This window comes from Eutrigla gurnardus (assembly GCF_963514095.1).
Source record: "Eutrigla gurnardus genome assembly, chromosome: 14".
Taxonomy (NCBI): Eukaryota; Metazoa; Chordata; class Actinopteri; order Perciformes; family Triglidae; genus Eutrigla; species Eutrigla gurnardus.
In genome coordinates, this window is record NC_139937.1 from 14,568,208 (window position 1) to 14,592,307 (window position 24,100).

General features: G+C 41.7%; 1 protein-coding gene across 2 annotated transcripts in view; it reads right to left on the minus strand.

Annotated features, from left to right (window-relative positions):
- dyrk1b (dual-specificity tyrosine-(Y)-phosphorylation regulated kinase 1B) overlaps nt 1–23,914 on the minus strand; it is a 44,806-nt gene extending 20,892 nt beyond the window's left edge. Inside the window, exon 1 of one of the 2 annotated variants that reach the window (XM_084027532.1) lies at nt 23,188–23,914. Coding sequence is in view for 1 of the 2 variants with exons in the window: in XM_084027531.1 (XP_083883657.1) it covers nt 96–198 (103 nt within the window). In the remaining variant the exon portion in view is untranslated. Of the gene's footprint in view, nt 1–95; nt 2,216–23,187 lie in introns of those variants that run through there. The other variant, XM_084027531.1, reaches the window with a different exon arrangement.
- Between the last annotated feature and the right edge of the window lie 186 nt (nt 23,915–24,100).

The window sequence follows — 24,100 nt, forward strand, 5'->3', positions numbered from 1 at the left end:
CTCACACATACTCGTGGCTATACTGTGGAGTAAGGAAGATTTTATCAGTGGAATTGAGTGTGTGTGTCTATGTGTGTGCGTGTGTGTGTACTGACTCTTGTTCTTGCGCAGCAGGGCAGAGGTGATCCAGGGTTCGGTTTGGACCATCCTGGAAGAGGGCACGGTCTTGTCCTCCACGGATGATGACGTGATCACCATGGAAATGCTTGGCAATTGTTCAATCCAGCAGGGAAATACTGTCAATCAAAGCGCTTCGAGGGGTGGGCGGGGCTTGTGGGGGTTTAGTCTGTCATGTGACGTGTTTTCAATCCCAGAGTTCGCTTCAACAGTTTACATCCAACTAAAATCAATGAATCTTGAAATGGTGGGAAACCGACCAACCAATCAAAAGGCACCTTCTTCTCTGGCTTCTTTCTTTTCTTTTGTGACTGTGGTTTCTAAGGCAACCAACTGGTGTACAGGCAGCTTGTCTCTCTGAAGTAAAAATATAAAGAATGTAATCTCTGTCTTCTGTTGAGTTACACTATAGATATAGATCTCTCATTCTACATATATATTCTGTTTCTCTGTGGGTATGGGGAGTATGGGGAAATAGAATATTTGGTTAGTCAGGTTAGCTTTTCGTTTCGTTGGTTTCGGCAGTTTCATGCATTCTTTGTGTGCTGGAGGTGTGTAACGCTCCAGATCGCTGGTGACTGATATCTTAAGTAGTCAAAAGTAGGTCTTTCTGATATTACAGTATGTTAAAAAGTGGCTACTCTAATTAAGAGTTTGAGCTAAATGTCCGAGGGGGATAAAGGCATAGACTCTACTTGTTTGTGATAGGTTCACTGAGTCCAGGGCAGGTTGAACCAAAAATACGCTGCTAACAGTTCTTCAGACATCTTAGAAGTAATCCAGTACAGGGTTTGTGTGTCCAGTGCAACCAGTAGAATACAGTAGATAGTATTCCCAGGTTACCAAGACTCCATCCTCAGTATTGTTATAGATCTCATATTATTGAGCAGAATGAGTTTATCCAAGTTTTGTGTTTCCTGCAGGCTACTGTAAAACACGTTAACTAGTTGCAAGTCAAGTCTGTGCTAACCAGGCTCGTCCAGCATGCTGCCAGGTGGGCTGAGCGAGGTAGTGTGATAGGAGGGGTGGAAGAGAAGGAGGTGGAGGGGAGTTGGGTTTCCAGCTGCCTGCTTTTACCCCATCCCTTACGCTAATAATAGCTCCAATTACTGGCGCTTTCTGGGGTACTCGTCACTGGACAGAGTCGGGCAGTGTGGAGTGATGTTACCACTCTGATTAATCCAGTAACACACACGGCCCTGCGCGAGCAATGTCACAGAGGCCGTTCAGCCAGAGCTCCACGAAGCCTGCGCGCGCTGCGGTCACTTAGCTCCCCTTCACCCGCCTACAGCAGAAGGTGGCTGGCCTCTGCCAGGGTGAAAAGGAGCCCCTTTAAAAGAAAGCCAGACAACAACGTAATCCCCATACACTACACGGGACGTCTCTGTGACAACATGCGGTTGCACAAACACATGTAAACAAACCCAGTCCACTGCGACGTGTTGATTTCACAGAGACGTGCAGTCCCAGAGAGAGTCCCCCCGCCTGGATATCCACACTGACGAGCCGACGGGGCTGTCTGCGGGAACAAAGTGACGGGCCAACACACGCAGGAACACCGCAACTCGACTGCACACCTCGAAATTCGGGGGAGAAAAAGTTTAGATCCAGTATTTGGGGTTAGATGCCAAATGTCTCCATGCGTCGAAGAAATACCCAAAACAAGCCGCTGGCGGCCTGCATTATATACTTCCAAACTCCGCTAGGGTCTTCTGTTTACCAAAGCACGACTCGATCCAGGAAGAAGTCAGCCTCTGAGGTAATCTCACCCAAAAATAAAAAAAATCACAAAGTCTGAACAACAACGAACCAAAAACAAACAACAACGCGAGAGTCGTCTGAAAAGTAAACTAAAGCAGATCCAATGAAGTTCCTGAGCTTGCTGTCAGACGCCTTTGATCGCTGCTTGACGCGCCTCTTCTTCCGTCCGCTTCCGCTCTGGTTTCTCACGTTTAACGTCCTCCTGTACGGCGTCCTTTCTCAGAATCGGGGGATATTTTTTATTCCTTCAAGGTGGAAACCTTCACGAGGGCGATTTCGACTCATGTTTCTCGCCCGTTTCCCTTTTCCGTGCTTCTCCGTTAGACGGAATCTGTGCGCCTCTCCAACGCAGCTCCCCCACCCTGCGATAGGGACTGTACCATGAGCCAGTGGCGGGGGTCGGAGCTGGTCCTGTCTGGCGCAGCTTCACGTAGTACCGGTAACACCGGGGCAGATACACGTACGGCAACAAGACACCACAGTGGGGACATTTCACGAGGGATTATTACATTAACCGTCGCTGAGATGGCGACTGACTTTATGGCGCGTTATCAACAACACAAAGCCAGTTAGCGGGACAGTAACCTTCCCTCTGACCACAGTAGTCTGTTCCGAGCAGACCTCTGCCGTCCTGGCCATTTATAGTAACAGCGGGATATATATACTGGAACTTTATATTCACGCATACATAGACAACCTTTACTTAAACCCGTTATCAAGTTTTATGGATAAAGCTCTGACAAAAACGAGTTGCTACATACTTATAACCACTTCCTAAGAGGCCAATAATAGGTGTTACTTTTCTTTTAAACTTGACAGAATCACATACTCAAATACACTGATACAATATATCAGTATTTTATATATATATAATGAAGCTTTGATTGTATATTACATACAAGTTTTAGGATCTGAAAACAAATATATAGGTTGATCTGCTTACACCATGCGCATTGTGCAATGTTTATAAGGAGACCCGGGCTCGAGAGGGAGGGGAATGGAGGAAGGGAAGAGGAGACAAGATGCCTTTAAAATGTACACGTCTTCATCTTCTATAACACAGTTGTCTTAATACATATGCTGCACTTATAACTGCAGCAATATTTCAGAAAAGGACAATAGAACCATGACGTTTGAAACAGGCGTTTTTTATAACCTTGTATATGGCAAACCCGCGTTAATAACGAGCGGGCAACACGGTTTTATGCTCGTGTTACGCACAAAGGCTCATTTTGTTCATTCAGTCTTTCAAAATGTTTGAACTTCTCCGTGCTGTGGTAAACGCAGCCTCTACCCTCACTCAGCACGCACCCTCTATGGGCTCTGTTGCTACCCGACGCGGCGGCAGCTGCAACGCAATTGGCTACATAAAGTCCCATCCTTGGCTGTAATTGGATAGCGGACGGGTCTGTGGGCGGGGCGCTCGGCTTAGTTTCCCAGTGTCTCTTCAAACGGCGCGAGGCAGGAATGACGCGGAAATAGTTTGAAGATGTCAGGTAGAAATGGAAAGAGGGAGGGAGGGGGGGGAGGAGGAGGAGGAGGGGAGACTGAGGGGGTGTGGGTGGAGATACAGCCGGGGAGCAGGGGAGAGAGCGGGGCAAAAGGCTTCCATGAGCACATGGTCACTGAGTGACTCTCTACAGCTGAGATGTGCGACTTCTCCGTCTCACAAAGCAGCCAAAGCTAAAAGTTGTTACTGTTGCTATCCGAGCATTCCGGCTAAATCAGGCACAATGCTGCCTGGGAACAGCTCGGCACACGAACCGTGTCATAAACCAGCTGACGGCTCCTTAAAGGAAAATTTACCCCTCAAACACAACTCAACACCGCACTGAGAAATGTGTGTCACTTGAGTTATTTTTAATGTAGGGGTTTGTTTTAATCTCTAACCTGTGCAAATTAATCACTGTATACGGTAATAATGTATAATATGTAAAAAAAAAAGGTGATGGTGAAAAGTCCACTGAATCTTGCTTACTGTAATTATCTACTGTACAAAGGAAAGGCCTCCCCTGATAATCCTGTACTTATACAAATCAGACAGAAACAGCATTATGCTCTAACAGTATATGAGCCATAATATGCTAATACTCAACATAAAGCCCTATAACGGTGAGCTACAATAACAATTTGTTTAAAATGTAGAAAAGTCATGTAGAAATCTTTAATTTATTGTAATGTATAGTTTGCAAAACAGGAACCAAAAGGCCAAGGCAATCCCCCAGAAATAGTTACTGCATTATGGCTTTGCAGTGTCCCTTTGACTCCAGGTTGTGCAGCTTTCCATGGTAATCTACTCAAGCTCCAGGCTCCAGAACCCATGGTTCAAATCAGCGCACTCCCACACACTGAAAAACAGCTGACCAGTCACAGCTAAAATAAGATAGCATGGCCTAATAACATGCTATAATTATAGGGCTTGCATTAAAAGAGATAAGTCATAAACAAGCAGGAAGTAAGATTATAGAGCAATACAGCGCGGCACCAATGTACGCTAATGTGGTAATCACATGCAGATGCATCACTACAGGTGGTCTGCTTCAAAAACGCCTAATGCCCGGCTCAGAGTGACTGAGTCTGTCTGAGTGGGAGCCAGGATAATGTACAGCATGTCGCAAAGGCGAAGTGCACAGCACACTTAGGAAGACAATGGACGGTGCCACGTTTTTAGAGGTTCTTCCTGTGTGCCGCCCACCTTAGAGGCTCCGCTCGGATCCATGCAACTGAACTGCAACTGTGTTGAAAGGTTGAAAGGACAGCGCTGGGGGCAAATTCCAGGATAGTCACTGGATCTGTAGGTCTGTCTGTCCACACCAGAATTTGGACATTGCACACTGTGATGAAGGAGCAGAGATGATAATAAATAAATAAATCCCGAAAGTGAAATCCATGTGTTATAAATTCAATGGAATAACAGCTGTACAGAGAACAGCTGTACATCATGTTTAGCTTAACAATTTGAGTTTGATTCGAGCTGTTGATTTCATGACTAAAATGTGTGTCAATATAGAAAAAAAACGCCCGCACACCGTCTACTTCACTTGCATTCAGGAATATTTAGTGACAATGTTTCGGTACATAGACTTTCATCGGGTTGCAGGTGTGCAAAAGTTTGCTCTTCAATGTGAACGAAGGAAATAAACTGGAAATATGTGGTTCACATAAAAACCTATAAAGCACCACTCCTGACCAGTCTTAGGAAGGAGTGTTTGTGTAAACTTTGCAGCGATTGAAAACAATATGACAACGTTTTAGGCCATAAACTTTCCATTTCAGCTGTGCTTGCATGCTAACTTTGACTTTATGTCAAGTATATTTCTGCACGGGCAGACATGCCATCAGATACACAACCAACAGGATGCAAGAAGGTGCACAGATACATAGAAAGACAAGGAGACAGAGCTTAACTCTATACTCTCAGGCAGCTTTTCACTTCCTTACTGTGTGCGTTTGTTTGCACTGAGGAGAAACATGGAGTCTACCACACTTTCTGGTCTCATCATGCTAACCCCACAATTACCCCAGCTCCACAATTACAGATGGATGAGCAACAGGTGAACAAGCGTGTGTGTGTGTGTGTGTGTTGGGGATGACAGGACATTCATATACAAACAAATACAGCTGACCTACACAAATGCTCTATAGTCTCTTTGTTAATTACACAGAGGTTCGTACACTAAAATAATACCCAGCAATGGCCCTTTAAATCCAATTAATTTTTTTTATTAAGGTATTTTTTTCAAACAAAGAAATAGGACTGAACATACAATCCCAATGGTGGCAAGAACAACGCAACATTTATATCTAGTGTAGAAATAATTAATATTAACCGTTAGCCCCTATCAAATATATTCAAGATAATATAAGTGTTGACTAATTAAATAATTTAATTGAAGAGTTACAGATTAAACAACACAACAGATATTATTTCAAATAATGTACAGTATTTTATATTCAAAACGTTTAGATAGCAATGTTTAAACTTGGATTCAAATATGGATATTGATAATATAATAAGCACTTCATGTGTTTTAAGTAATTTTGTTCTGTAAATTGTCATATCATAAATCATTAGTGTCTAAATGTATTTGAGTTTTTGTCTTTACTTTTTTAAAAACACATTTTCAGCTAAAATAGCTTTAATTTATATATATATATATATATATATATATATATATATTATATACATCTATATATTGATCTATTTTTTAATGGATTTTGTCTTCTGTGTGATTTAAAACACTAAACATCTGATATGGTTCAACCTCATTATAACCTCAAATCCTGCTTCAGTAGCTACGTTGTTAGGTAGTGATACAGCATATTGCACTGGCAGAAAAGCCGCTTCTCTACAGTGGAATTAGATGCAGCCGTTTCCTGTTGTCTGCTTTGCCGGCTGTCTTTCTCCTGTTGATGGTTCTGAAACGCGTTGCTATGTCTATATTACTGATTAGTATTTGCCTTTATAGAACCACTGACAAGCTTCCACCGAATCACGTTCAGCTGTACTAACGACCAGACAGCGGAGATTACAACGGCAGCGCGAGGAGGCAAGCAGACTCAAGACTCACGTGCCTTGCAGCAAAATTCCACCCGGCAACTATACACTGTACCATGGCAACAGCCCTGCCATTGGTCCCCGGTGCGTTTTCAAATGACCAATGGGATGGCCAGCCGCGGGTGATGCTTGTTGCTAGGTAAACATGATGCAGAGGAAAGATAGAGGAGCAGAATTGCCATGCTGCTACTGCAGGGTGCTTTCAGCGAGGAGTGGAGGAGGGAGCACTTCACACTCGGAGATACCCTTCTCACTTGGCGGTGCCAGAGAGGCGAAAACAAAACGAAGCAGGAATGACACAGGCGAAGAGGAATCAAATAGAAGCCTGGGTGAAAGCCTGTGGGAACGGTGTTGCCAACGCAAAGACGCCATTTATGTACAATAAGCTAGCCAGTATAGGAAAATAAGCAACTCATTTGCCATCCCTTTTTTTTTTTTTCAAACAATGATTTTATGACACATTGAAAAAAAATAACATTTTAAAATTATGCTGCCCCCACACCTTACTAATATAAATAAATAAAATAATAACAATATAGCAAAAATTGTTTGAACAATAAAGCAACAGGACATATGTGTACTACGTTTAGTTAGCAGCACTAGTCAGCTATAAGAGGTCATCATGATACACAGTACAGCGTATGGGTGACATTACTGCCATGCATGCTCATATGGACCAGCTGTGTTTTCTATGGTGATTAAGTTCCTGTTCATGACACTGTTTGTGTCTGATGATCGTTTAGATAGGAAAACAATTCTGGATTATAGACCAAAAACTATTCGATATCCGGTTCCAACTGTAGGTCCTCAGCCTTGACCATCTGTGAGCTCACTACAGGATCCCTGCAATTCTCATGGGTGCAGCCATGAATTCTCAAGATGTCATTTTTGAATGAGTATGTTAATTTGTATACAATTTCTATTTGTATTGCTTTGTTAAACAATTAAAAAAATAATAGTGAATTTAATCTTTTAAGTAAAATCCATGTATTCTCTTGTTAATTCAAATGTCCCCTTTTCTCGATGGCAGCGAGCAAAAGCTGAAATACCAGAATGACAACTACCTCTGTCATTCCTTTGGTCTGGGATCTGCCAGGACTGTGGCATCTCACCGACATCCCTGTATATCTCACTATACACAACGTGTGTGCGTGTATGTGTGTGTGTATATACAGTATATGGTTACCTCCCTTCCCAGTTACTCTCACAACATACGCACACACACACACATTACACCCTCCTGTTGAACGTCCTCAGTGATCAGTGAGAATAAGTGGCTGCTGACTCTAAATGGATCAAAGCAGACATGAAGCTGTCTACAGTGGGAGCTTGCAGCCACAAGGAGGACAGTGCAGAGGAACTGGCCATTCCAAGCTGAGAGAAAAAGGGGCATTTGGCAAATTCATATCAGACTTGGTACATGCCAGCCCTTACTCATGATGACCAGCTTTTCCGAATGCCTGGCACTTGCCAGTGGTAGAATAAGTCCAATTACTGTATACTTTAGTTCTCTCCTGATAAACTTATTACACAACTACATCACTACATTTAAGGATAATATCCTTTTAAACCCTTACCCTAAAGGAGCCAGCATTCTTCACCAGAAGAATGCTCAATGCTTGTCAGAAGGTCAAACTGCTTCGAAAACCCCCCAAACACACATTCTCGGTGTCACAATTGTGGCACTGGGCACATTTGTGAAACTTTCCGAACACCAACAACCTTTTCACATCAAAACAACCAGCTCTTTTCAAGCATATCCCGACCTAATCCAGTTCAATTTCATCTTTGTCAAACATTTTCAGAACTTATAATAAGCATATATGACATGCTGTAAATTAGACTACGCAAGAATAAAATACAATGCTGCATACATGTTAATGCATCAGTAATAATAAGTCAATTATAAACTACATAACAATACTGTATAACATTGGCAAAGGGGCCAATGCCTTTACTTTCAAGTACAGCACATTTCATACACAAAAGCAATTCCACGTGTTTAACATAATGCAGTAAAACAATAAGACAAAAAGTTCACATTCTGATGATATATTCCTTAAGTACACTCAATACTTCACACTGTCTTTTTGCAACTTTTCTTCAGTAAAGTTTTTGAATACTTCCTTCACCGAGCCAATTCTAGTGCTTTTTACTGTCATAGTGGAGAGTTGTGGTAGAGGCAAAAATTAAACTTCACATTCAAAATGACTCAAAACTATTGGAATGTTTTAAGGTTACATTCAACTTAGATATGTTAATGGGACCTCGGCTCTTACATGCTCAGGCATTATGGGTGTCACACAGGGCTGACTTACTTGATATTGCAATTGTGATATTATTTGTGGGAGTGTTTTTGCATTGACATCTGTAAGATGTTTTCTAAAGTCTATAATGTAATATTGGGGATTGGGTGGTGTTGACACTCTAAAGGTGCATTGCTAACAACAGACACATACTTGTACACTACATGTCTTTAATATTCTATTAAGTATTAACAACACTTACTTAAAATGTTTATATTTGCATCAGGAGGAATGTGAACAGCAGCAACAAAAACACACACAATCTCTGGGCAGATTATATGGCTGGTAATTTCACATTAAAGAATCGACAGCTCTGAAACATTTCCCATCAGATTTGACTATGTTTGAGCACCATTCGATCCTTGACGTGAACACAGAGTCCGTCTCCTCTCGCTCCACCGGAGTCCTGTGGTTCGTCCCTCACATGCAGCTTGATCCGGGATACCACGTTGGAGTCAGGTCTCTTTAAAGATGTGGGCACCACAGTTGCTGGGTCAGCCTTAAGTCTTATTTCATCCATCTTATTTCCCTTCCACTGGATCAGCCAGGAGCAGGCTGGGTAGTGGCCTTACATTCTAGCTGTGCCAGCTTAGCTCCCATCCCAGCCCTCTTCCAGTGGGGGTCGACTCCGGTGGTGGTGCTGTTTGGTCCAATTGGCCTGCCTCGATGGTCAGAAGATGTCATGGGTGGTCATCATCTCAAGGTCCACTGCACTAATCCAATGCCAACACCTCCTTTTTTATGTTGATGAGTGTGTCATAGGCCATACATGCTCCAGTAATAAACACATTTAAACAAAATATGTAGCAAAGTTCATCTACATGAGCCACCGTTACCAAGAGAATACATACTTCTATATAGATATCTCATAACTCCAGTGCAGTGCCTGTGTAGTCACACAAAAGATGTCATTAATGGATTCATAAAGCCAAACTAACCCGGTCCCTATGCTGATGACAAACAAAAGGCTATGTAACACATATTATCATCTATGCATCGTGTACATCATTAGATAGCCAGCAACATTTCCTGTAGTGGGGAAGTTCAATCTTTACCTTTTAGAAGAGGATTTGGATTAAAACTATGCAAGCTCAAAGACCCACTTACCAGCCTTTCAACCACATTCCACTTTCTTCATTCAGCCAATGGACATTGGTCACATGACAAATGATGGGTAGAGATGGGCAGGAAATCACTGCCTCTGTTCAAAGATGGTCTCTGGCTTTGGGTGTTAATGCGGTCCATGGTCTCTCTGTGGGAGTCTCCCGACTCCTGGTCCATGACTGTGATTGGTTTTGGTCTGGTGAAACTGCGACAGGTCTGAAAACTAGTAAGTGGACCTTTGAGCTTCGATTCTCTTTCCCTGGTCTGTCGAAGTGGACACAATGTTGCTTGGAGATGAAGATCTTCGAAATCCACACAGGATGCAGGGTCCTGGAACATTTGGTCGAAGAAGATGAGGCCCATGAACTTGTCACGATTGCATGTACAGTGTGACTATTCCAGAAACATTACTGGAATTAATTAATGAAAAATAATGCTTTTACTTCCGTAATAAGTAATGTATGTCGGTTAGCTTGTGTTGGCTGTCAGTTGTACTGAGTAGGCGTTTGCTTATTTTTCAGACAATAAATGACAATAGACAATGATATGTCAACTCCATCATGTCTATCGACCATCTTAAACATGACTGCCAACAACTCATTTACACAACTAATTATATGCTAATGAATATCTGACATTGCTTTGGTGGCACAAGTGCACTGTTCCACGTTGAAAGTTGAAACTGTTTGTCTGAAATGTAAAGTGTAAACTTAGAAACAGCTGGTGTAAGCGACTGCTGATGCTGTGCTCAGACTTCAAACAGCAGTAGTTCATATTTTTATTCGTACAATGGATCAAAGGGCAACATGTAGCCTAATATCAAAGGTGTCTTGTAGTGATGAACTCACACAGAATTATCACAAACACTGCAGTTCCTCTCAGCTCTACAGAGACTCTTTTAGCTCATTGTTTTTGGTTTTACTGCCCACAGCTTTATTGTTTTGGTTCAGTCTCATCGTTCCAATGTGGGTAATTAAAAAAGAAAAGAAATGGGGAAAAGGCACACTTGAATCTATCGGTCACGTGGGTTTCAATTGACGTGAATGTGAGACTAATATTCTGACTGTCAGGTGCTAGAGTGACAACACCTAAAAGGTTGAAAAAAAATTCTTGTTTATTCTTATTTTCTTGTGGATACAATGGAAATAAACCAGTGACCAAAGAATAAAACCATTCCATTATTCAACATACATTGTGACTAGCTGAATGTTTTACACCTTGTTTGTGTCAGTTAGCAGATAAAAGCTATTTTGAGGTTTACATAGTAAGTGATGCATTTCCACGATCCATCTCAGCTGCCTTGCTAAGAACCGTGAGTGAAAAGGGTTACTAATTAAATAAATGTAAGAAAATGTTCTTTATAATAAATCCATTAGCTTTAAACAATACCTAAACAGGCTAGTTTGATTTGATTTAGTTATACTTTGAAAGGGCAAATTATCTAAGCTTTTTTTTTAAGACACCACCTTACTGGACTACAACCAAATGAGGATCTAATGATGCCACTTCCTCAATTGAAAACAGGCAACACCAATCCAACCTTGAGCCCAAGGCACTTAACTGCTGTCGAGACTGGAGGTATCCAGCTTAATGGAAGACCCCCAAATAGTTTTTACACCTGAAAAATTCTAGTAAACAAATCAAACCAAAGTTCAGCTAATAATTTTGCTTACAGCAACAATTTGTAGGGTTTTTTATGGCATACATAAACAGGTGGAGAAAATTTGAGAATGACTCTATTCACTGAGAATTCAACAGCCAGCTGAAACACTGTGGCGCCCGCCCGGTCATTTTGAAACAGCAATGGCCAATGGGGAACCTAACTCAAATGACCAATGGTGTAACTTCATCACTGACTCGCTCACTCAGTCAGTCAGTCAGTGACAAGAAGTTTGTGTTTACAGGGCTGGCCCCCGCTTCGCTGCGGTCCAGCCAAAAACAGTGCATCTCAGAGACCACCATCTCATGTCACGTTCATTAAAACCGAAACCTAGAGCCAACATTAGCTTCTTCCCAGTTATAGCAAAAGGGTTCAAATGGGTCACTGTTCTGCTGTTACAGCCGTCCATATGAGCCTATACAGCTTTTGGTCCAGCTGTAGTCAAGACTGGAATAACACACGCACGCACACACAGTGCACACACACACACATACACGTGCGCGCACACACACACACAGAGTGCATACATATATATACAGGCACTGTTGCCAGGCGAGACACAGTCAGGTTCAGTGGGGGACCCAGAAATAGAGTCCCAGTAAGGACAGGTGGAAGGGTCACATGCAACAACACCCTCGCCCAAATTACCACACCACACATAGAGAGAGAGAGAGAGAGAGAGAGAGAGAGAGAGAGAGAGAGAGAGAGATTGACAGACCTGAAGTGAAACAAATAAACTAAAACCACAAACTGTGCTGTAACATTAATCTAATCAAATCCATAACATTATTGTGAATGTATGTAACAGCGATGACTTATTGTACTCTGCTTTTCAGTTGTACATGGTTGAACTAAATAAAAATGTTGCTGAGACAAAAGTAGTAAATATTTTATGCCAGAGCATGAAACACAAACCCATAGTATAACTGCCTGTGTGTGTGTGTGTGTGTGTGTGTGTGTGTGTGTGTGTGTCCATGTGCATATGCGGTTATGTCACCTATGCATAGGGTCTAATACAACACTTCACTCAGGTTGACTGGAGACAATTTGTCTGATTTGTCTAATTGGGGGGGGGGGGGGGGGGGGGGGGGATTTTAGCCCCTAACTTAATTTCACTGCACTTGCCTTGAGCATGATGCAAAAAAAGGTTTGTCGCTAACAAAATGTAAACAAAGCTAAACTAGCAGACTCCACTAAGAAGCTTTTTGCAGCGCTTTCAACCACATCTCACAGTCTTCCTCGGCAGACAGTTGGCTCATTTCTCAGTGAAAATTGATTGAACTCCATCCTTATTTCTGTATTTCTCGCTCATTCTTACAGAAAACAATTGAAAAGTGTATTGTTTTTTAACTGACTCTTAATGAAGTCGTCAGACTGAATGCCAATTAAACATTTGTCCTTCTTTCCCCATGTGCTCCCACTGAAGCTATTCGACCATCCAACAAGTACTTCTGAACAAGCACGTTGGCTCTTTTACATAGCAGTTAAATTCAATGGTTACACAAACTGACTTTGTGTTTTCACTCGAAATGAAACGTCAATGGCTGTTTGTAAATTACATTTATTAGAGAGCAACAAAACAGAATAATACAACAAATACTAAACAGAAAATACCACTACACACTACTTCTATTATTGCATCTTCCACTGTCCACATTTGATAAAGCCATTATGCAGTTTCCTCCTTTGCCTGCAGAATAACTCAAACTGTATTCAGTCTTTTTGGGGTTCAATGCATCTATGATGTCATCACCAACAAAAACAAGAGGTGGTGTCTTTAAGAAAAGAAAGACAAATCTTGCAACATACACCTAGAGTATTAACAATGGTTTTACAAGCATCCATCCAACCAATAGGGGCTACAGACGTGAGACTCGCACACTGACACCAAAACAGACAGCTGACTCACTGTTGTCACATAGCCTTTATTAATCTCAGGAAACTGTTGGCTTCTTCCATCATTTTTACCAACGTTGTTCTCAAATTGTGTCTTTAGCAGTCACCAACTGATCCTTGAGGCTTAAGGCGAGACATTAGGTTTTCCCCCCCTCAGACTCTGAGCCAGAAATCTCCACTTCAGTACACCAAACTTTCCAGTTTCATTCCAATCTATATTCTGAAGGTTTTTATCAAGGGTTTTGCTAATTAATCATTCAAAGCTGATTTCTAGAACATTTTATTCCTAAAAACATGGAAACATGAAGATAGATTCTTTTTATGACAGTATTTGCTGATATATTGAGTAATAAAAAGAGATATCTAAAATCCCCTCTGTAAAAACCATTGACTAATATGGCAACAAAATGAAAGAATAATTTTTAGCTTGGCTTTATCAAATGTCCAGATTTCTGTTCTAAAAATCTGTGTAAATTAGCACAAACTTAATAAGATAATGCCTCAATCCCATAGTTAAACAAATGTGTTTTTAAAAACTCATATGAAAAATAGTCAATCAACTGGGGAAGTTTCATGGGGATAACTATGAATTAAAAATCCTTACCCTATTCACCAGTGATGTCTCCCCTTAAAGTCAAGGATCTCTGAATGAAGTTTTTTTTTCTCTCATTATAGCACAGGCACACTCTATTACCTGGACCACAGCAGTGCAGCTATCCCTGCTATGAGGCTGTAGTGGAAACACATGTCATCATGGCTTGGCTCGGTATGGTGTGGCTAAAGTGTACCGGCACAAGCAGATAGAAAAACCTTAACAGACTACTTACAAGGCATGTCAATAATGGCTGAATGTTTTTTTCGAGGTAGGACGTGAAGGGCTGCTAAAGACAGCAAATAGGCACCTTGCTTTCAGATATATGCCTTTAGTCACATCTGCCTGTGTCTCTTGTCAGCAGTGTTAAAGCGTGACCTGCATCAGGTAGGCAGAATTGTAGCCCTGATACTGGGGGTCTCCCTCAGCAGCCCCCTTACATCTTCAAATAGATAAAGGGAATGGCATCAGTCGTCATCTTTAGCTGATGGAAGACAGCCAGCTGTGCCTGCCTCCATCGTTTTCTTCTTTGCTCACAATCCAAATTTAAGCTGCTAGGCTACACAGATGCTGCAGCTTTTTTCCTTTCATTTTATTTTATAAAAAGGCTAGCAGTTGTTTATTAAATGTATCGTCTTTCCTTGTTGTGTGCTGAGACCCTTTATGCATTTGCTTTGTGAGGGTTTTAATTTTGTCCCGTTTCAAACAGACATCCCATAGAAAAATACCAATCGACATCTGGCTTCACTGGCAATGGCCACGCTCTGTGAAGTGGTTTCACAATTAAGACCTAACCTGCCTTAAATTAAAGCAAGAGCATACAACTTTTAAAATAAATAACACCATCCAACTCTTGAATGAAGAGTGAAATCCATGAGCAGTAAGACCCATTGTTATACCCTCAGGGATTCTGCTGCTACATAAGGGTTGCACGATTAATCGAAATATCATCAAAATCTTGACTCAGGACTCAATGCAACTGGGCTCATCAGTAAAGGTTGCCAGGTTGCCATTGGCGACCATTTTGAGCAACCCCATCTTGGCCTTTGGTTGCCATCAGTAGAACTACTTTTTAACATTTAAGGACAGCTAAATAGCAAACAGCAAAAACACAAAATAAATACATTTTATTATTTGTTGAATGAGAGATATTTAAATATTGCTGTTGCAGTCAGAACCACATATTTTTGCACGTGCATTGGTGCACACAGGAATCTTTAGGAACAATGGTGAATACAATTAAGTGGTTTGATTGTCAAGTGAAAAGTTCAACAAACTAGTCAACACAAATGTGCAAATTGATTCACCTGACCAGATGGACCTCAACGGAAAACAAAGCATCCTGTATCTTGAAGCTGGATGGAAAATTATACTGCAAAGCATGTAAAAAATACGCCAAGTGACAAATCAAGTTCACGAGTTCAAGGTAGCACATCCTACAGGACAGGGGGCTCGACAAAGAACTGGGGCTCCAAGAGCTGGCACAACCATTGACATGCTGATGGCCATCTGCAATATTTTCATTATTAAGCTGATATAGACCTGTAATAGCATCTTGATTACTCAAAATATAAGGCGACTAAAAATTGCAATTATTTTTTCAGTTTGGGCAACTAAAAGCAGATGCCTATTTACCAGCCTGGCATGCGCTTTTAAAAGTTTAAGTTCTAGTTATAGTTAGTTAAGTTATAGGTGGGAGATCCGTGTTACTGCAAGTGACAAAGTGTGCGCAAGGAGAGGGCAGGACACCAATATAAAGAAAGTTTGAGAGACAGTGGTGTAAAGAAAAGTGTTTTTAGCTTAACAAGTTGTGCAGGCTGCTGCGTGGAACCACATTCAATGATACTGATAGCACTCCGAAGCACCCACATTTCTTTGCAAGTTAAAAGTAACAGCGCTATTTTATACAACCAACTGAAATGTGAGAAAGGGGGCAGAAAGCCCCCCCATCACCCAACCGCACATACATCAGCAGCCTAAAAGAGACAACATGGGCTTGACTCATTTCTCATGTTATACACAAACGTTAAGTGCAGAGCAGTATTTGTCAACGGATTGTAAAATAGGCTGAATTGTGGAATGGACCACAAGCCCAACTGTTTTTATCAGCAACATGATAATCATCATCCTCAAGGATCACAAGGAAAAATTATTTGCCAACAATGATCGAACATTGTGAAAGCATACTCTTCATAACTGGACCTTTTTTGTCTTTGGGGGGTGGGGAGGGGCACACATGCTGCATCTGGTTAGCTGAGCTGGGTATTATTTATGAAAAAAAAAATAGTAGGTAACGGGCTGAACTTAATTATTTTTTTCAAAACTAGGACTGTGGAAGTAAGTTTTCACTTATTTCAGTGTCTACAAATGTCTGTATGGAGTTTTGGCATGTGTCCGCATATTGTTTTTTTCCCCGAGTGCCAGCGTCTCTATTCATTGGTTCCCAATGAAATGCAAGCGGCTGACTTCTTTCCTGAGCCCCCCGCCTTTTTTTGTGCAGCTGCTTTAAGCTCATCTAAAAGAAAATATCTGAACGTTTCAGAAAAGTGCCTGGTGATGTCATTGTAAAAAATATAGGAGAAGCTTGTTTTGGCCGTGTCTGTCCATCGCAAGCTTTACATGTCATACAGACACTATCATAGCAAAGAAGAAGATAGTTGCTTGTGAGTTTTGTGCTTTTATCGCAATATGCATTGTCTCCAATGGATCATCCTCCTTGTTCAAAGGTTACGGCTGTCAGATTGAGCGGTATGGACGAGCATGTCAAAACAAATAATGTCAAACAAGTAGATAGTAACCTACATATAAAATAAAAAAATGTAGAAACAATTTATAAATGCACTCAGCAGTTTTTTGCTGAAACGCTGAGATGAAGCGCTCCCCAGCGCCCTCTTTTCTGCCAGAAAAAGAAGCTAAATGGACATGTGTGCGCCTCATTTCTAAGCTCATAGTGGGACATTTTGGGCAAATAAAACATATTTTTGCAAGCACATACAATATATTTTGGTAGAGAAATTATCATGCAATAATTTCATTTGAGCATAAAAACATTTTTTTAAATCTTTGTTGGCTGCATATACATTACATATTATATATTATATAGTTTCCTACTATCCATATAAGTGAACAGTGATAACCTCCATATATGCAGTAACCAACTAAGCTAGCTGGCTACCTTGGTTATTGCCTGCTCTGGAGGTGGCAACTTCTCTAGTTCCTAACAACTCCAGGACTTGCCTGGAAAACTGTTTTATTCTTGGTCAATTCTTATTTATATGCAGATTTTGAGATGTTCAGTCCAGGAAAATGTTACTGAAACTAAAAACGTGCATCTTGTCTGTTCGGTCTGAGTTTTGCCTTGGAGAAGCTTTTGGTGCAAATTGCTGCAATCGGGTGCAGTGTCTTAAAGAACCATAATCGCCTACATGGGCTGCCTCAGCCAAAGATGCTGACCATGTCGATAAGCATGCAAAACTACAGCAACTAACTTCCTTTGATTTTTAGAACAAGAGCACACACCTGTCCTTTCACCTCACGCAGTATCTTTGTCTCACATCTGTCCCTATGTGTCCCACTTTCGACTCCCCCACACCCACCCGCGGAGACATGCCCACAGTTGGAAAAACCTCTCCTTTAAGCCTAAGAAATAAAAACATTGCATCATTGGTCTATTTCCGTAGTTTCGGGTTTAGTTTCAGATTAATGTATTTCTTTTTTATTTTGAAAAAAGGTTAGGCAATAGTTGTTGTTTTTTTATTTTGAATAAGCTGAATGGAAGGTCAGGAGGACAGTTTTTATAGGCACATCTGGAGACCAAACTCTTGGGTCATATTGAACAGCATGTATAATGATTGTAGACAAACTAATCTTGCATGTTAAATATCCTCATTAGACACTGATCCACAGTGTCTAATGAGGATGGAACATGGGTGTGGCTCAGTTACATCCATGGCATGTTATCATGCCACAGCTTCCTGTTTTTGGTCACCTTTTCCGTCCTTTTATTTACACACAGAGCGCCGAAACAAAGCGTCTGCACATCTGGAGAGACTACAAGGTGTGTATCTTTTTCTCATGTTTGCTTTATGTCATTTTGAGTCCTCTCTGACGTTCAACAGGTAACACAGCAGGAGGGAACCACGTCCCCTTTGCCTCCTGCCTGCACTCAAACACCCCATCCATCTCCCCACGGAATATCCCTATCATATAATTTCATTCAATTGCCTTTTTTGCATGCCATGTGATTCATCAGCCACACCACTATTTTTTCCATTCATAATTTCACCAGAATTTTGGGAAGTTTTGCTCTAATGATGTACAAGTGAGCACAGCTCTGTTGCAACCACTCAATCTTTCTTTCTTTTTAACACCATGAGACAACAAAATATAGGGAGACAATCCTCGGAAAAAAAGGCAAAGATCATATACCTCCAATATTGCCATAAAGAAGTCATGCTCATTTATGTGCAACAGTACTTACGGCAGCCATTAATACACTCAGATATATTAAATGGATCATTGCCATGGTATAGCCGGTATGATCAAATCTCAAATTCAATGAGATTTCTTGGAAACTATTTTAACACATATTTTAGATTGCGTCTGCTTATAATTTTCAGGGTTGCAAACTTTACCTAAAATACAAGGATTGCATTATACTAACAAATATCCTTCAGCAAAGGCATTAGCAGCTGGCGAAAAACCTTTGATAGCATTTCATTGAATTATAGTATAGTAGTATTTACAATAGAGAATAGTACATTTAAATCCATTAATAAAATCCTATCAAATTACCTTTTTTGGCTTAGAAGGCTGAACCACTGCAGTTTTAGCGGCAATCTGTACTGAAAATTAGACAAGAAGCATGATATATGAAATGTTAATATTTATCCGACACATTTAGATAATGGCCTACTGTACTTCACAAGCTACTTGCGCCAAATGTCCAGAATCCCAGCTATGAAGTTGATCACATTCAAATTTTCCAAATCAAAACTGGGAGATTAAGAATCTAATGAAACTGATGAGATCTGAAGATCATTTCTCCAGAGAAGAGCCACCAATCTGTGCCTGTCGAACTAAAGCACACTGTCATACGGTCGTACAGTGGTGTTACAGTGATGTGTCTTTTCACTCACAATCTAAATACGCTGAATACGGACACCAGCTGCAGGGAGCACATTAACCAGAGCCAAACAGCCAAGCTTCATTTTAGCCATTACGGAATTAACATTAATTAGCTAAAGCTGATCTAATCTGCCATTTTAAACAGCCACTTCCAAGTCGGACAAAGTGAGAAACCTGTATACCTATACACAAGGTCTATTTATTTGTCATTTTACAACTTAGGGTTACACGATGAAATATAAATTGTAGCCCCTTCACACACACAGAACATATTTAAATTAGAATAGTATAAAATTAAATAAAACAATGCATACAGGTGTATTATATAAATACATGTTATATACTGTGGGCCCCATCTTACATCTGGCACAACGCGACACACAGCACAACCCGACACACAGCGCAGCGCAAGTCATTGCAAGTTTTAGACTAACGCAGTTCCCATCATCATCACGCACAGCGCCCACGCTGTGTAAATAGCGAACGTATCTGCATCCATCTGTGTGCCTATGGCGGGTCTTAAAATTAGTATTATCCTGTTATTTAAAGGGCACTACTGTTATTTAGATAGGAAATGGGCTTACATAGGGGGGTTCACAATGCACATACACTCTTACACATACAGGCGTGCAGCAGCACTCCTCCTCTTCAGTTAAATAGGTTATCAGTGCAATTGCTCATATGCAGTCAAATGGAGTTGCTGGTGGGACAGAGGGTTAGGAGACAGCGGAGCAGACTGTCCACCAGCCAAAGACCACATACATGTGATAGCGATAATTAAACCGAGTGCCCTCCTCATCCTTAAACACAATATGAAACTCCTCAATATATGACAATTACAGGGCCGTACCGAGCAGTTCAAAGCTTTGAAGCTCTATTCATAACATTGACATGAAACAATTAAATGCTGCAAGGGTTTATATTGCATGGCCAGTCTGTTAAAATTAAGAATCTGCCATTTAAAAAGCAATGCACCAGTTGCAGGCACACCTGGCTTGTTAAGGTAATGAGAAAAGACACTTTGATTGGTTTGATTAATGTCATGCCCCAAAACACATTGATGATCAATTAAGACGCAAAATACAACCCTTTCGCACCTTGCGCATTATTTTGCGCACAGATTGTGATCTGTTGAACTAGCAAAAGTGGACACGCCCTAAATGCATATATGCAATACACATGCTCTTTAGATGGTTTCAATATAAGTTTTTCATTGCCAAAGACAGATAAACATTAGAGATTCTGAGCTTAACACATCGAGGTGTTTTGCTGAACCGGCAAGGAGAACTCATCTCTAACTTTTTCCACACATCCTGTGAAGAACAGCACTTGACATGGCCTGCTCAATGATTTCAAAATGGACCAACATGGCAGCTTGGAAACTTTCTAAAAGAAATGGGTGTTATATTACTTTAAATACATTATTTACTTATTCATGTTTGTGTTACGATAAAGAGCAAATGTTCAAACTTGTTTGTAATGACTTTCTCCACACACATTAGCCAGCCACAAAGTGCAATTTCCAGATAAAATGTGGTGAATGCTTCCAATCATTTGCATCATACTGCACGAGGCAAATAGATACAGATCCACAGGAGGAAGCAGAAGCAAAGATGCATCCGCTTAAAACTTCCAGCTTGAGTAACATTGACGTTATCGCAAGTTGTAGAGAGACAGGAGCAATAAGGAATGGGACCGTCGGAGAAAGTAGAGGATGAAGAGAAAAATAAGTGACACCAGAGTTCCTGGTAAGTTTTGGAATTAGTCTATGGGAGTCAACAAAATTTGGAAATTGGTGTATCAAGCTGCCGGCGACAGACAGTCTGAGCTTGTTGTCACAGCTGTGCCATCAGTCAGGGAACAAGTCCACTGGCTGTTTGAGGCCAAAAGACAAAAACTGCAAAACCACTCCAGCGGTCAGAGCAAGCCAAAACATGTACTCAACATTGTGTCGGAGGGATGGACCATTATATTGGAGTGAGAAAGAACACTGACAAGAGCCACCGCTAGATGCTCCACTCCCACTTTGCAACCAGTCTGGGATCCTATTGACTACAACCAGATTGGGAATACATTTCCACTTACATATTGTTGTACAGTATACTTTAACATAAACACCAAGGACTTAATTCATTTACATTTACATTAAAATAAGGTATCATGATATAGTACCTTTGTTACTCTACAGCTACAGATGGTTAGTGTAATCACAGAACTCTTGGTGATAGTTAGCCCTAGGCGTTTGTGGAAAGGGGCTAATCTGCCAAATGAGCACAGGTGATTTTCTCATTTATACCTTACTAGAGGCCGACTGAAACTTAGCAGCAGGTTCAGCTGGAAAATGTTTCATTGGGAACAGAGCTCAGTGCCTTCGCTGGCAGTGAACTGAATGTTTTCACTGGATCGTCTGTGATGGTGCAACTGATAGCGATGGGATTTCTACAGAACAAACTAGCAACGTTTAGCAAGCATGCACACTTATTTAAATATCTGGTTTCCGTGCTCGTCAAGAAATCTGTACTAGTTTCTCTGGTTACATACGGGGAAAAATGGGAATGTGAATGATATTGCTTAAGTGCTGTGTAGCTCAATGGCACTGCGTCTGCCTGGATTATAAGTCAAATTCCACTGGAACCTCATACCGAGTAAGCACGCCCTCGCCGCTCTAAAAGACACTTCTGACAAAATCTTCAACCTGAGGAAGTGTGTCCGTTTTCCCATCAGAAATGTCCATTATGGTCTGTACATGGCCATTTGGATCAAAGTGGACAAATGATTAAACAATCATACATACAAGAGGTTAAATATTACCAACACATGATTGGAGTAGATAAAGAATGAATGGAAAGAATGAAGTAAAGCAGAAGTGGTTGGGAGGAAATGTCCATTTTGAGACTCAGATGTGTTCACCTAAGGAAAACCACGAACCCCAACTTCATCAGTGTGTGTGTGTGTGTGTGTGTAAATAATTTGTAACAAACCTCCTTATTTCAATCGGCAACAATTTCAGACCACAACATCTTCTATCGAGTAACGACAGAAAGAGGACCACAGAGACCCATATAGGCAGACGGAGAGAAGATGTCAAGATGTCTTCCAGCTGTGCATCAGCATTGGTCTCATCATAGTCCTGTTCCCTTCCTATGAACAGCCATCGCCGGGCAACCGAGTGCCTGTGTCCCTCTACTCCAGGGCAGGGTAGGGGCTGGGGCTGATGCGGTAGCTAAGCTAGCGGCTAGCGTTAGCTGCTGCTCTAGCAGATGATTGCTGCAGATCTGCAGAGGACAGTCGGGGGTTGCTGGCTGGCAATTCACACGCCACATCAGGCTATAACCAGCTACCGTATACTAGAGGATATCAACACGTCTATATTATGTAGCAACATATTCATTCATCTCCCATCTCTCCTTTAGTCCACCGGCATCCTCGCCCATTCCATCTGGTGTCGTGCGTTAACTCGGGGCAGGTCGCGATACCTCTGCTACTGAAGCTTGCCCAGATACACACACACGCACACAACACACGCGCGCACACACACACACACTGGTCGCATCAATCGTTAGCCTCTTTATGACCAACCCAACATTTGGTGAACTCGCCAGATGGTTAGCTGTTAGAAACGATAGTGACAACTCACAAGACAAACTAGAAGGGCAGTGGGGGGACGACAACGCGTACGTTAGACTTAGAGGACATTGCATGCTACTAAAGCAGGGAAACGTTATGTAGTCCATCATCATAATGCACGTCTCAGCTCCTGTAGCTACATAGCCAAGCCTTAATTTTTCAACACGATCCATTGTCCAACACCGCTGTTAACGCACCTCTTTCACCGAACCCTGTCTTTTGCCCAATTAGCCGTCTGACCAGCAGTGGCAAAGGATTGGGGACACGAGGCCGGGTGACAGGGGCGAATAACGTAGGAAGGAATATCATTATGCTACCAAGCACTGTTACCACTGATTGACTGTCACGCCTCTAACACACATATTAGAGACAAGAACCAACTAGTCCCAAATCCATACATGATTTTTGGAAAAGACGATGCCGACCGGCTATTTCTTACCTCAGGCGGTGTGTCGAACCAAGTTCCGCGTAGCAGCCATGTTCGGAACCCCTATCTCCCTCCGTCCACACGAACCGAGCCCCCTCCCCCGGGTCAGTCGTCCCTCTTCCACAGCAGAAAATCCAAATAATGTGCTGTTAAATTATTTGCCGATAAAATCCCGGTGAATTAGTTTCCAGTAAAACTGCGTTATTCTTCGGAGCTCAGAGAGCCGGTTGTCGATGGGGACTGATTGCCGGCGCAGCACAGCTAGCCGTGCCTAAGGGGAGGTGGGCAGCCCGCCGCCTCAACCACGGACACCTCGAACTCAAGTCTTCTTTCTATTCAGGAAACTTAATTTACTTATTCGAGATTTATTCTCAGATACACAAGATCCTACCATACAATTACAACGTGGGCCAGTTGGGTTAACAAGCCCGTCAGCTTTTTAAATTAATTTAAAAGGCAAAAAGCTAACATTAGCTAGCTAGCTTTTAGCTAGCATGCTAGCTGTCTAATAAAACACTGCCATTGGAATTAGGAGGAAGACAGTCCGCACACTGCAGGCTGCTTGGCGGGCAACGGCCAGCCTATTGGCCGCTGAACAATACAGGCAGACGCTATGAAGAACTAAATATATTTTAGCAGGCACATCTACAGCTAGCTCTATGCTGGCCAGCCCCTCCGTGATGTTAATATCGGTCAAAGGAGAGGGGCTGCATTGAGAGCGCACTCCCGACACCAGGCAAGTACGGCCCAGCGCGTTCCAGAGAAATTTCCCACAAAATGGCTGCCAAAACAAATCCACCGCGGACAGTCATACAAGTAACTTACAGAAGTTAGTGTTTAAATTAATTTCTATTCTTTCCCATGTAGCAAAAAAGCCGACCGAACTCGCATCGATGGCTCCGCTTCGAAGACAGAAAATCAGTTT